The 14,597-nt window shown below is 44.1% G+C and overlaps 1 protein-coding gene across 1 annotated transcript in view; it reads left to right on the forward strand.

Annotated features, from left to right (window-relative positions):
- Positions 1 to 14,597, forward strand: part of SEMA3C (semaphorin 3C) — a 193,347-nt gene that overhangs the window by 142,659 nt on the left and 36,091 nt on the right. Inside the window, exon 12 of the mRNA XM_058189868.1 lies at positions 6,249 to 6,471. Coding sequence (XP_058045851.1) covers positions 6,249 to 6,471 — 223 coding nt within the window. The remainder of the gene's footprint in view (positions 1 to 6,248; positions 6,472 to 14,597) is intronic.

The raw sequence follows: 14,597 nt of genomic DNA on the forward strand, positions 1-14,597 counted from the left end.
AGGAGAGGATAAGAAGGTGAGGGAGAGGAGAAGAGAGGAGAAGAAGAGGAGAAGATGAAATGAGATGAGAAGCGAAGAGGAGAGGAGAGGAGAGAGGAGAGGAGAAGAAGATGAGAAGATGAAATGAGAAGCAAAGAGGAGAGGAGAGGAGAGGAGAGGAGAGGAGAGGAGAGAAGAGAAGAGAAGAGAATGGAGAAGGGAAAGGAAGAAATAACAGAATAGAAGAGATAACAGAAGGTAAGGGAACGGAAGGGAAGAGAGGAGAGGAGAGAGAGAGAGAGAGAGAGAGAGAAGAAGAGAGAGAGAGAGAAGAAGAGAGAGAGAGGAGAGGAAAGGAAGAAATAACAGAATAGAAGAGATAACAGAAGGTAAGGGAATGGAAGGGAAGAGAGGAGAGGAGAGAGAGAAGAAGATGAGAAGATGAAATGAGAAGCGAAGAGGAGAGGAGAGGAGAGGAGAGGAGAGGAGAGGAGAGGAGAGAGGAGAGGAGAAGAAGAGGAGAAGATGAAATGAGAAGCAAAGAGAGGAGAGGAGAGGAGAAGAAGATGAGAAGAAGAGAAGAGAAGAGAAGAGAAGAGAAGAGAAGAGAAGAGAGAGGAGGAGAGGAGAGAGAGGAGAGGAAGAGAGAGGAGGAGAGAGAAGAGGAGAGGAGAGGAAAGGAGAGGAAAGGAGAAGAAGAGAAGAGAAGAGAAGAGAAGAGAAGAGAGAGGGGAGGGGAAAGGAGAGGGGAGAAGAGAAGAGAAGAGAAGAGAAGAGAAGATTGGGCAACCATTTGTCTGAAATGGTATAGGTTGTCCCGCCTGAGTAGGGGGTTAGACCAGAAGACCTCCAAGACCTCCCTTCCAACACTGTTATTCTGTTTCCTGTACAAAAGAGCTGGGAAGTTGCTTGAGATGGTGCACCGACCTCATTTGCTTGGTGCCGCACCAGTTCTCATGTCTCCAGTTTCATTAAGCACAAAGCCTGAGGCTATTTTTTGTGGAAGAAATCAACCATAAATCGGTAGTAGTTGCTTTGGCTCGCTCTGTTGTTCCAGTTCAAGCCTTAGGACATCTGGCCAGGACGGCCAGAGAACATCTAAGATGCTGGCTTTAAATGTAGGAATCAAAAGTTCAGATCCTTGCAGAAGGTGGAAGAAAAAGACAAGATGTCTCGTTGGAAGATAGTCTTCCTTGCGTTCTTGCTTATTTATTTTGGAAGTTCACAAATGCAGGCTTTGTGAGCCGCCAAATCTTTGACCCAAACATTCAACTGCATCCAATCAAACTGATTTGTCTTTGACATTGCCTTTAATGGACTTCTAGTTTTTTCCTCCGTGAACACACAATGTCTTGGCATTATTGTGTTATTCAGCAACTGCAGGAAACCGTTAAAACACGGTATTTATGAGAAGGGTCGGATCAAAAGCATGAAACTCCGTGAAAGCTGTTATGAAAGGCCATTAACTTGCAAGAGATGTGTCTGTACGAGAGATTGATGGTTGCACTCTATCAACATTGGTTGCGTTGCCCTTTAAAGATAAGCGGATAAGAATGCGGCTGCGCAGGTGATAGAGGGAGCCCCTCGTGGCTCCCATGTAACACCCCTCCTGCGCAGACTGCACTGGCTACCTGTGGTTTTCCGGGTGCGCTTCAAGGTTTTGGTAATGATCTTCAAAGCGCTCCATGGCATAGGCATAGGTCCGGGTTACTTACGGGACCGTCTACTGCCACCGAATGCCTCCCACCGACCCGTGCGCTCTCACAGGGAGGGACTCCTCAGGGTGCCGTCGGCCAGGCAGTGCCGACTGGCGACGCCCAGGGGAAGGGCCTTTTCTGTGGGGGCTCCCACCCTCTGGAACGAGCTTCCCCCAGGACTCCGTCAACTTCCTGACCTTCGGACCTTCCGCCGCGAGCTCAAGACACATCTATTTATTTGTGCAGGACTGGACTAGATTTTTTAAAAAAATTAAAATTTTAAATGTCTAAATTTTAGATTTGGTTTTAAATTGGGTTTTATTGTTTATATGTCTATTTTAAATTTTGGCCTATATAATAAGTTTTTTAGATGGATGTTTTACTTGTATATTTATGTGTTTTTATATGGCTTTACACCGCCCTGAGTCCCTAGGGAGATAGGGCAGTATAAAAGTACGAATAAATAAATAAATAAATAAAATAATAAATAAATAAGCCAATCTGATGGTTTTCCATTCGTTTTGTCAGGAACTTGTTATCTGCCTAACTAGTTGGCCAGGCAATATATAAACTAACTATGTATGTTTATTTATTTATTTATTTATTAAATTTCTGTACCGCCCTTCTCTCGAACGACTCAGGGCGGTTTACAGCCAAAATAAAACAGCATAAAGATAGACAAAAATTAAAAACATATTTAAAAAAACTAATTCTAAATTTAGCCAAATAAGAATTAAAACTAGCATAAAACCATCATAAAAACCCCATTAAAATTTCATTAGGCTAGCCCCGCGCGATGGAATAACAGAGTCTTGAGCTCGCGTTTAAAAATCCGGAGGTCGGGGAGTTGACGCAGCCCCTGAGGCAGCTCATTCCAAACGGCAGGAGCCCCCACAGAGAAGGCCCTGGGAGCCGCCAGTCGGCATTGCTTGACTGACGGCACCCTGAGGAGGCCCTCCCTATGAGAGCGCACAGGCCGATGGGAGGCTATTGGTGGCAGAAGGCGGTCCCGTAAGTAACCCGGTCCTGTGCCATGAAGCGCTTTAAAGGTGATAACCAACATCTTGAATTACACCCGGAAGACCACCGGTAACCAATGCAGCCTGCACAGGAGAGGTGTTACATGGGAGCTACGTGGTGCTCCCTCTATTACCCGCGCAGCCGCATTCTGGACCAGCTGGAGCCTCCTGGTGCTCCTCAAGGGGAGCCCCATGTAGAGAGCATTGTTTGTAGAAAGGCATGATATTGCTTTAAGGCTGTGCTGCATCATTGCAAGCATCCTGATTGGTTGAGCTCTGTAGCCAATGTATAAAAGGACTACTAAATTATGGCTTGTGGGGAATCTACAGGGACGCTACAGCATTGTAACCTGATGACATGCTGCAACTGTATATTTGAGATTTATGATCGTTGCTTGATCATGGCTAGTTACTGATTCCTCAAGATACTGACTGTTGTGAATTGAACTGTGTTTTGCTGAACTGAAAGAAGACCTTATTTGTTTTGCAAGTCTACGTTGGTAAGAAGACTGACTGACTGACTTTATATGTGTATGACCTGGAATTGTTTTTGGACTACGACTTTGCCTTTTCCCTAAAAGTAAAGGAATATCAAACACCAGTTTGTCTGCAAGTGACTGTTATTGTATACAACCAGTCTCAGTCGTTTTCATGCGTAGGGTACTCTGCTCAACAGTCCACAATCTTGGTTGTGAACCCAGATTACCCTTAACACGTTTGACAGTGTGGTTTATTTCGTTTTAGACGCAATCTCCAATCCAAGCTACGTTGTCTCATTTCACTGTGAAATTTCAGACAGGGATGTTCTAAGATCCAGCTTGGGACAGACTTGGGGACAATGGAACTGTGACCAAGGTTAAAAATGATCGGAACCATCAAGGTTTTATTTCCTAGTTCAGCTAACTTTTGACTTGGTATTTTGCCAATGTATACCATGCCTACAATAGAGTGGTGGTGGCCTAGAGGTGGAGCTCTCGTCTCACAATCAGGAGGCTGTGAGTTCAATCCTAGGTAGAGGCTGATATTTCTCTCTCTGGGCACAATGAGAATGTATTTGCTGAATATAACTCCGCAACAACGACAGGAAGGGCATCTGGCCAGTCAACACTCAGCTCCATTCAGTTGCCCAGAGTCCACCCTGCATGGGATTATGGGGTCATTAAATGATGATGATGATACCATGCATACAATAGTTAGTGCTCGAAGTATGACCACAACTCAGCCCAAAATTTCCACTGCTAAGTTAAGTGAGTTTTGTCCTGTTTTGATATCGTTCTTGCTGTCGTTGTTAAGTGAACCACTGCAGTTGTTCCCTTAGTAACACGTTGCTTCTTGTCCTGCCCTCAGGTGCTTTGGAGAATAGTGTGACTTCCTCTTCTTTGTGACAGCCCCTCAAATATTGGAAGGCTGCTGTCCTGTCTCCCTGGTCCTTCTCTTCACTAGACTAGCCATGCCCAAGTCCTGCAACCGTTCTTCACATGTTTGTTTGTTTGTTTGTTTGTTTGTTTGTTTGTTTATTTATTCAATTTATATACCGCCCTTCTCCCGAAGGTCTCAGGGCGGTTTACAGCCAAATAAAAGACAAATCTCACAAAAATTTAAAAACATTTTAAAAAGCTAATTCAATTAGGCCGAAACAGACTAAAACTATAATAAAACCCACATTAAACAACATTAAGCCAGCCCCGCGCGATGAAACAAAAAGGTCTTTAGCTCACGTCTAAAAGTCCAGAGGTCAGGGAGTTGACGTGTCCCTGGAGGCAGCTCATTCCAGAGGGCAGGAGCCCCCACAGAGAAGGCCCTCCCCCTGGGGGCCGCCAGTTGACATTGTTTGACTGACGGCACCCTGAGGAGACCCTCCCTATGGGAGCACACGGGTCGGTGGGAGGCTATTGGTGGCAGCAGGCGGTCCCGTAGATAACCTGGTCCTATGCCGTGGAGCGCTTTAAAGATAGTAACCAACACCTTGAATTGCACCCGGAAGACCACCAGAAGCCAGTGCAGCTTGCGCAGGAGAGGTGTTACATGGGAGCCTCGAGTTACTCCCTCTATTACCCTCACAGCCGCATTCTGGACCAGTTGGAGCCTCCGGGCGCTCTTCAAGGGGAGCCCCATGTAGAGAGCGTTACAGTAGTCCAGGTGGGAAGTGACGAGGGCGTGAGTGTTTTCTGTTTTATATGTTTTAGCCTTCAGTCCCCTAGTCATCTTGGCTGCTCTTCTCTGCACTCTTTCTAGAGTCTCAACATCTTTTTTACATCACGGCGATGAAAATTGAATGCAGTATTCCAAGTGTGGCCTTACCAAGGCATTAGTTGTAGGACCTTAATCCGGGTGCTGTTATATTCATAGGGATAACGATAAATCGTTATCAAATTAATCAATGTCATGCTTTTACACATCAAACATATCCAAGGGAACCAATGAGGCAATCGAAGGCATGTTTTCTTCCAAAAAACACAACTACATCCATTAGTTGGATCAAGTTAGTGAAAACTAGATACATCCTAACCACAAATGTATTCTAATGGGGGAGTCATAAATTCACATGAAGTTGTTAATACTCCAGGAAAGGCAATTTAACTAGTAAAGTCCTTCAAGCATATCCTTCACATGATTTCAAAGGAATGAAAGCTTGGATGAAGCATGCATAAGTCAAAGAGTTATCAGCTCTTCCAAGAAGTAATATGAAGGGATGCCCCCACGTCATATAATATATGTGGGTATATGCATAATTTTGTATTTCTTTATTTAGTCATGTTTATTGTAGTGTATACAGAGGTGGTATTTAGCCGGTTCAGGACGGTTTGCCCAAACTGGTAGCAGAAATCATGGGTGAGCCTGCCTACCCTCCTTGGCTCTATGCCATCCTATTTAGCCACATTTTTGAGGCTGGAAGGCGCGCACATGCCAGCAAAGCATATGTGTGAAAGGCCAGTCGCATGTGTGAATGCACACACGCTCACATTTGCGAACCGGTAGGGATGCGGTGGCTCAGTGGCTAAGAAACTGAGCTTGTTGATCGAAAACTCGGCAGTTCGGCAGTTCAAATCCCTAGTGCCGCATAACGGGGTGAGCTCCTGTGACTTGTCCCAGCTTCTGCCAACCTAGCAGTTCGAAAGCAGGTAAAAAAGGCAAGTAGGAAAATAGGGACCACCTTTGGTGGGAAGATAACAGTGTTCCGTGTGCCTTTGGTATTGAGTCATGCCAGTCACATGACCCCGGAGACGTCTTCGGACAGCGCTGGCTCTTCGGCTTTGAAACGGAGATGAGCACTGCCCCCTAGAGTTAGGAACGACTAACATGTATGTGCGAGGGGAACCTTTACCTTTAGGGAAGGTATGCAAATATCACCCCTGAGTAGAGGTCGAGACCTTTTGAAAGCTGTATGCACCGAAATTTCATTTTAATGTATGCCGATTAGCGCGCGTTCAGAGTGACAGTAAAGTTATTGTAACTTCTACGTCAGTTCTAATGTACAGTTCAGGACACTTTATAAAGGGCTGTGAGTTGAAACATCCCTCACGTAGTTGATGGTTATCCATGCTTTTCACAGTGTCCTGGAGGAGCCTTCACGCCCAACATTCGGACAACCAAGGAGTTTCCAGATGACGTGGTCACCTTCATCCGGAACCATCCCTTGATGTTTAATTCCATCTACCCGATTCACAAGAGACCATTAATTATTCGGACGGGCACCGACTACAAGTACACAAAGATAGCCGTTGACCGGGTCAGTGCTGCAGATGGAAGATACCATGTTTTGTTTCTTGGAACAGGTAAGAATATTTAGAGCCTTGTGGTTCTTAAATTCAATGTCACCATGGATGGGTTTTGGTTTTTGTTTTGTTTTGTTTTTTGCAGCAGGAACACAAGAAAGTTTGGGTGCGGTCAGCTAGACCGGGGTCTCCAACCTTGGTCCCTTTAAGACTTGTGGACTTCAATTCCCAGACCCCCTCAGCCAGCAAAGCTGGCTTAGGAACTCTGGGAGTTGAAGTCCACAAGTCTTAAAGGAACCAAGATTGGAGACCCCTGAGCTAGACAATGATGCTTTAGGGCTAGGATTGTCCTTTCGTATGTCTGGAGATTTGGAAAGGCAGACAGGTAGGGAAGGGAAGAAAGGAAGGAAGGAAGGAGAAGGAAAGGAAAGGAAAGGCAATGAGGAAGGAAGGAAAGGAAGGAAGGAAAGGAAGGAAGGAAGGAAGGAAGGAAGGAAGGAAGGAAGGAAGGAAGGTCACAAAACCATAAAATTTAGGAAGAACCAATAAAGGAGAATATTTGTATCTCCTTTCTTCCTAGGTAACTTATTTAGCAACTTCCTTCCTTCCTTCCTTCCTTCCTTCCTTCCTTCCTTCCTTCCTTCCTTCCTTCCTTCCTCCCTCCCTCCCTCCCTCCCTCCCTCCTTTTGTAACTTACTTAGCATCTAAAATACAGGAAAGCCACTAAAATCACCAAGCTCAGGGAGCACCAAGGACCTTTCCCCTACCTTAGGAAGAATCAAGACAAAATTAGGGATGGGTTAGAAAGTTATTCAGCTATTTCTTTCTGTTTGTGTGTTTCCAAAATAATAAGAAAGTGTGCAGAAATTTAAATTTCATTTATTAGAATACAGTATTATAAACAAAAATAGTTAGGAGAAAGTCATAAAAACATGTGGAACATATAGAAATTGTCAGACAATGATGTAATAAACCATAAAATTCATAAAATAAACTCCCAGCTGGCTTTTATGCCTAAGGCAGGACTAGAACTCACAGTCTTCTGGTGATTAGCCCAAAATCACCCAGCTGGCTTTCATATCTAAGGTAGGACTAGAACTCACAGTCTCCTGGGGATTGGCCCAAAATCACCCAGCTGGCTTTCAGGTCTAAAATGGGACTAGAACTCACCGTCTCCTGGTGATTGGCCCAAAGTCACCCAGCTGGCTTTCACGCCTACTGTGGGACTAGAACTCATGGTCTTCTCCTTTCTAGCCTGGTGCTTTAACCACTAGACCAAACTGGCTCTCTTAGATATGTATTAGATGTGTTATTGTGTTCTCAACCCACAGGGAAAGCAAGTTCCAGTTGTTCCTGGAAACCAAAACCAGTTAGTCTCACTATTTTCTGCATTTCTTGTCTTGCCAATGGAGCATTGTTCCAACGTTTCCACTTCCGCTTTCTTTGGCTTGGCTTGTGTTGAAATGCCTCGGGTGTCAATTACCTAAGTAACAATTGGAGAACTTTGACAAAAGACAAACCAGCAAACTCGATGCATATTATATCCTGATCGACGCATTCCTCCCTGCCTGCCTTTTCTGCGGTCTCAAACGGATTGCCAAGGAGTTAACCCAAGAAATCCATCAAACTGAGAAAGTCAGAACCAAGATGACGACTTAATTAAAAAGTTTGTGACCGTTTCCTTCTGGGGAACGTAAAAAACAAACAAACCCACCAACGAAAACTGCATTGTGTAAGATTGACTGGCTTAGTAATTGACGGTCTGGGCTGTAGCAGCCCTCTGGCAAATGGAGTTTGGCAAATTGAGAACATCGAGTCTTAAGATGCGCCCAGCATGGGTGACTGGGGAGAGAAGCCAACGCTGGGCGAGTTACATCTACCTCTTGTCTATGATATCAATCGTTCTACAAATTATGGGTTTCCAAAAGCCAAGTTTAGAAAGCAGGCTTCAAGAACTGATCCAAATTCACATCTGGAGTAGATTTCCTGGGGCTAAGGTGGATAGAATAGAATAGCTGTTGGAAGGGACCTTGGAGGTCTTCTAGTCCAACCTCCTGTTTAGGCAGGAAACCCTAAACCACTACAGACAAGTGGTTATCCAACATCTTCTTCAAAACTTCCAGTGTTGGAGCATTCACAACTTCTGGAGGCAAGTTGCTCCACTTATTAATTGTTCTAACTGTCAGGAAATTTCTCCTTAGTTCTAAGTTGCTTCTCTCCTTGATCAGTTTCCACGCATTGCTTCTTGTTCTACTCTCAGGAGAATAGTTTGACTCCCTCTTCTTTGTGGCAGCCCCTGAGATATTGGAACACTGCTATCATGTCTCCCCTAGTCCTTCTTTTCATTAAACTAGACATACCCAGTTCTTGCAACCGTTCTTCATATGTTTTAGCCTCCAGTCCCCTAATCATCTTTGTTGCTCTTCTCTGCACTCTTTCTAGAGTCTCAACATCTTTTTTACATCGTGGCGACCAAAACTGGATGCAATATTCCAAGTGTGGCCTTACCAAGGCATTATAAAGTGGTATTAACACTTCACGTGATCTTGATTCTATCCCTCTGTTTATGCAGCCCAAAACTGTGTTGGCTTTTTTAGCAGCTGCTGCACACTGCTGGCTCATATCTAAATGGTTATCCACTAGGACTCCAAGATCCCTCTCACAGTTACTACTATTGAGCAAGGTACCACATATGGCAGAGTTCATGTTGTTTGGCTTGGCTTGGTTTTTATAAATTTCTCTGATTTCCAATGGCCAACTTGATGGCACAAGACACGCTCCAAAGGATTCAAACTTTCTTTTTTCTCTGATTCAGAAATGCCTTTTTTTTTTTGGTGGTGTTGAAAAAGAAGGGGGGAAAGGCTATAAGATTAGCATCCAGGTAGTCCTGGACTTACCAAAGTTCATTTAGTGACCGTTCAAAGTTACGACGGCACTGGGGAAAGTGACCTATGACCGTTTTTCACCCTTACAACCATGGCACCATCCCCATTTTCACATGATCAAAATTCAGACGTTCGGCAACGGACTCATATTTACGACGGTTTGGAGTGTCCTGGGGATCACAATTTTGCGACCTTCTGACAAGCAAAGTCAATGGGGGAGCCAGATTCACTTAACAGCCGTGTGACTAACTTAACAAGCGCAGTGATTCACTTAACGACTGTGGCAAGAAAGCTTGCAAAATGGGGCAACATTCATTTAACCACAGCCTTGCTTAGCCATCAACAGTTTGGGTTCCATTGTCCTCACAAGTCAAGGACTAACTATGACAAGTCAACGCGAACACAAAAACTCATTGTGTCAAGCAGAATGTTGCGCTCGTTGGCTTAATTCTGAGAGCAATTATGTTTTACACATCTGTAATGGGAGCCAAGACAATGCGTTGTAATTTACGGCTGAAATTTGCACAGTGTTGGCTCTTGAGGGTTTTTTTTATTGGTTGGTTGGTTTGTTTTTTTAATTTTGGTTTTGCTTTATTGGGCAAAACAGAGGGAGAAAAGACACACACACACAAAGAGAGACCCATATATAAGTTAAAATGATGAAAAGGCAATAACAACAGTATAAATAATATATAAGTTCTTCTCGTGCATATAGAGACGTATATCCACAATTTTTTTTTAAAGTTTCAGTAAAAATCGCCATGTTTCATTGTAATCATTGATCTAGAATTTACAGCTATGTTTTATTGCAATCATCCACAAATAATATAATATAATATAATATAATATAATATAATATAATAATAATATAATATAATATAATATAATATAATACAATACAATACAATACAATACAATACAATACAATACAATACAATACAATACAATACAATACAATACAATACAATACAATACAATACAATACAATACAATACAATATAATATAATATAATATAATATAATATAATATAATATAACAACAGAATTGGAAGGGACCTTGGAGGCCTTCTAGTCCAACCCCCTGCCCAGGCAGGAAACCCTACACCATCTCAGTCAGATGGTTATCCAACATTTTCTTAAAAATTTCCAGTGTTGGAGCATTTGCAACTTCTGCAGGCAAGTTGTTCCACTGATTAATTGTTCTAACTGTTAGGAAATTTCTCCTTAGTTCTAAGTTGCTTCTTTCCTTGATCAGTTTCCACCCATTGCTTCTTGTCCTGCCCTCAGGTGCTTTGGAGAATAGTTTGACTCCCTCTTCTTTGTGGCAGCCCCTGAGATATTGGAAGACTGCTATCGTGTCTCCCCTAGTCCTTCTTTTCATTAAACTAGACATACCCAGTTCCTGCAACCGTTCTTCATATGTTGTTAACCTCCAGTCCCCTAATCATCTTTGTTGCTCTTCTCTGCACTCTTTCTAGAGTGTGAAAAAATCAATGATCAATGATTACAATGAAACATGGCGATTTTTACTGAAACTAAAAAAAAAATTGTGGATATACGTCTCTATATGCACAGCTGCAATATGATTTACAAGTCATTCAAAAGTAGCAAATAGCATCAGGTTTAATCCCCTGAGGAATGAGGGCCATAAATTTATCTTAATCACAGGAAGCGCTAATTTCTGGCAATAATCAAAGCCCAGAGAAACTACTTCCATCGTCCTGCTGTCAATTTCCATGTGATAGATGTGTCGTTCAAAGGAACGGAGAGCATCTGAAAAGATTTGGATCTGATTATGAAATTTGCGTCATTGCGTCGGCAGATAACCGCCCGGCCGCCCTGTTTCGGGTGACCCGCTCTCTCCTACATCAGGAGGTGCGGGATGACCCTTTGCAGGGACGAGCCGAGGAGTTTAGTGGTTATCTATACGATAAAATCGTTCAGCTGAGGGACGGTCTGGACCGAATTTGGGATGATCCAAGCGAGGGAGAGGAGGCACGTCTTGTTGAGCACATTTGGGATGAGTTTGACCCTGTGGCTCCCGAGGACGTGGACAGGTTGTTGGGGAGGCTTCACGGCACGACATGTTTACTGGACCCGTGCCCTTCCTGGCTGGTACTGGCCACTCAGGCGGTGACACGAGGCTGGCTCCAGAGGATTATCAACGCTTCTTTGTTGGATGGGGGTTTTCCTGCCGCCTTGGAAGGGGGGGTGGTGAGACCCCTCCTTAAAGCCCTCTTTGGACCCAGCTATTTTGGCTAATTATCGTCCAGTCTCCAACCTTCGCTTTGTTGCGAAGGTTGTAGAAAATGCCGTGGTAGCGACAGCTGCCCCAACACCTGGATGAAGATGTCTATCTAGACCCGTTCCAGTCCGGCTTCCGACCCGGATACAGCACGGAGACAGCTTTGGTCGCATTGGTGGATGATCTCTGGAGGGCCAGGGACAAGGGATATTCCTCTGCCCTGGTCCTATTAGACCTCTCAGCGGCGTTCGATACCATCGATCATGGTATCCTGCTGCGCGGTTGGAGGATTGGGAGTGGGAGGCACCGTATATCGGTGGTTCTCCTCCTATCTCTCCGACCGTCGCAGACGGTGTTGACAGGGGCAGAGGTCACCGCGAGGGGCCTCACTTGTGGGGTCCCTCAGGGTCGATTCTCTCGCCCTGCTGTTCAACATCTACATGAAGCCGCTGGGTGAGATCATCAGTGGTTTCGGGTGAGATACCAGCAATGCGCTGATGACACTCAGCTGTACTTTTCCACCCGGACCACCCCAATGAAGCTGTTGAAGTGCTGTCCCGGTGTTTGGAGGCTGTACGGGTCTGGATGGGGAGAAACAGGCTCAAGCTTAATCCCTCCAAGGCGGAGTGGCTGTGGATGCGGCACCCGATTCAGTCAGCTGCAGCAGCGGCTGGCTGTTGGTGGCGAGTTACTGGCCCCAAAGGATAGGGTGCGCAACTTGGGTGTCCTTCTGGATGATCGGCTGTCGTTTGAAGATCATTTGACGGCCGTCTCAGGAGGGCCTTCCACCAGGTTCGCCTGGTCCGGCAGTTGCGCCTTCCTTGATCGGGATGCCTTATGCACGGTCACTCATGCGCTCGTTACCTCTCGCTTGGATTACTGTAATGCTCTCTACATGGGGCTCCCCTGAAGTGCGCTCGGAGGCTTCAGTTAGTCAGAATGCAGCTGCGCGGGTGATAGAGGAGCTACGTGGCTCCCATGTAACACCGCTCCTCGCAGACTGCACTGGCTGCCTGTGGCCTTCGGGTGCACTTTAAGGTGTTGGTTACGACCTTTAAAGCGCTCCATGGCTCGGGACCTGGGTACTTACGGGACCGCCTGTTGCCACCATCAGCCTCCAACCGACCGGTGCGCTCCCACAGAGGGACTTCTCAGGGTGCCGTCCGCCAAACAATGTCGGCTGGCGGCCCCAGGAAGGGCCTTCTCTGTGGGGCTCCCACACTCTGGAACGAGCTTCCCCGGGCTTCGCCAAATTCCTGACCTTCGGACATTTCGTCATGAACTCAAGACTCACCTTTTTATCCAGCGGGCTGGCTTAAATTGGGATTTTAAATTTTAAATTTATTAATTTTAAATGGGGTTTTAGTAGAGTAAATTTTAATCATTGGGCTAATTTAAATAAGTTTTTTAAAATTGGATTTTAAATTTGTATATTGTATTGCTGGTTTTTATTATGCCTGTACACCGCCCTGAGTCCTTCGGGAGAAGGGCGGTATAAAAATTAAATAAAATAATAATAAATAATAATAAAATTTCCTCATGTTTTTTTTTAAAAGACAAGATGCAGAATCATGAACGAACACCTCAGCATATAAAATATTCTGGGGGGGGGATGGATCTAAGGTTAAGCTGATCACAACCTCCAAATAATTGGATGAGGCAAGTTGTGGGAAGACTTCAATGAATTTCAGGGTGTTTTAATTTCCTAGCATCACTCAGGAGGCTTTGACAGTTTCTTGTTGCTTGTTGTTGAATAAAAATAGGAATAGAATAGAATAGAATAGAATAGAATAGAATAGAATAGAATAGAATAGAATAGAATAGAATAATAGAGTTGGAAGGGACCTTGGAGGTCTTCTAGTCCAACTCCCTGCTTAGGCAGAAAACCCTACACCACTTCAGAAAAAATTGTAATCCAATCTCTTCTTAAAAGCTTCCAGTGTTGGAGCATTCACAACTTCTGGAGGCAGATTGTTCCACTGGCTAATTGTTCTCACTGTCAGGAAATTTCTCCTTAGTTCTAAGCTGCTTCTCTCCTTGATGAGTTTCCATCCTTTGCTTCTTGTCCTGCCCACAGAGAATAGCTTGACTCCCTCTTCTTTGTGGCAACCCCTGAGATATTGGAACACAGCTATCATGTCTCCCCTAGTCCTTCTTTTTATTAAACTAGACATACCCAGCTCCTGCAACCGTTCTTCGTATGTTTCAGCCTCCAGTCCCATAATCCTCTTGGTTGCTCTTCTCTGCACTCTTTCTAGAGTCTCAACATCTTTTTTACATCGTGGCGACCAAAACTGGATGCAGGATTCCAAGTCTGGCCTTACCACATTTGGTCAGTTGGTCAGTTGCTAAATCATGTCTGATCCTTTGTGACCTCAAAGTCCAGTCTATGACTGTAATAAACTGAATTGATTGATTGATTGATCGATCGATCGATCGAAAGTCCAGCTGCCTCTTGAAAAAGCACTTTTGGGGCTACCATGATCTGGATGATTGAGAATCCCCAAAATATTCTATGGAATATTTCAACCAGAATATGCAGAAAATAGGCTCATTTGTATGCTTTTCAATCTCTTTCTTTCTTTCTTTCTTTCTTTCTTTCTTTCTTTCTTTCTTTCTTTCTTTCTTTCTTTCTTTCTTTCTTTCTTTTTCTTTCTCTTCTCTTTCTTCTCTTTCTTTTTTTCTTCTCTTTCTTTTTTCTTCCTTTTCTTTTCTTTCTTCTTCCTTCTTCCTCCCCTCCTTCCTCTTTCTTTCTTTCTTTCTCTTTTTTTCTTTCCTTCTTTCCTTCCTTCCTTCCTTTCTTCCTTCCTTCCTTCTTTCCTTCCTTCCTTCCTTTCTTCCTTCCTTCCTTCCTTCCTTCCTTTTCTTCCTTCTTTCTTTTTTGTATGTATAATTTGCTACAGGAAGATTCCCTGAACTGTTTTCTTTTGTTTTGCAAAATTTTTATTTTTCCATAATAATTCCCACAATTTGACCAGTGTACAATACAATCACTTATCCAACAATCAGTCCTATACTCAAATTATACTCAATCAGGGCTGCTCGACTGCCACTCC

Source organism: Ahaetulla prasina, chromosome 7, assembly GCF_028640845.1.
Source record: "Ahaetulla prasina isolate Xishuangbanna chromosome 7, ASM2864084v1, whole genome shotgun sequence".
In the NCBI taxonomy this organism is placed as follows: Eukaryota; Metazoa; Chordata; class Lepidosauria; order Squamata; family Colubridae; genus Ahaetulla; species Ahaetulla prasina.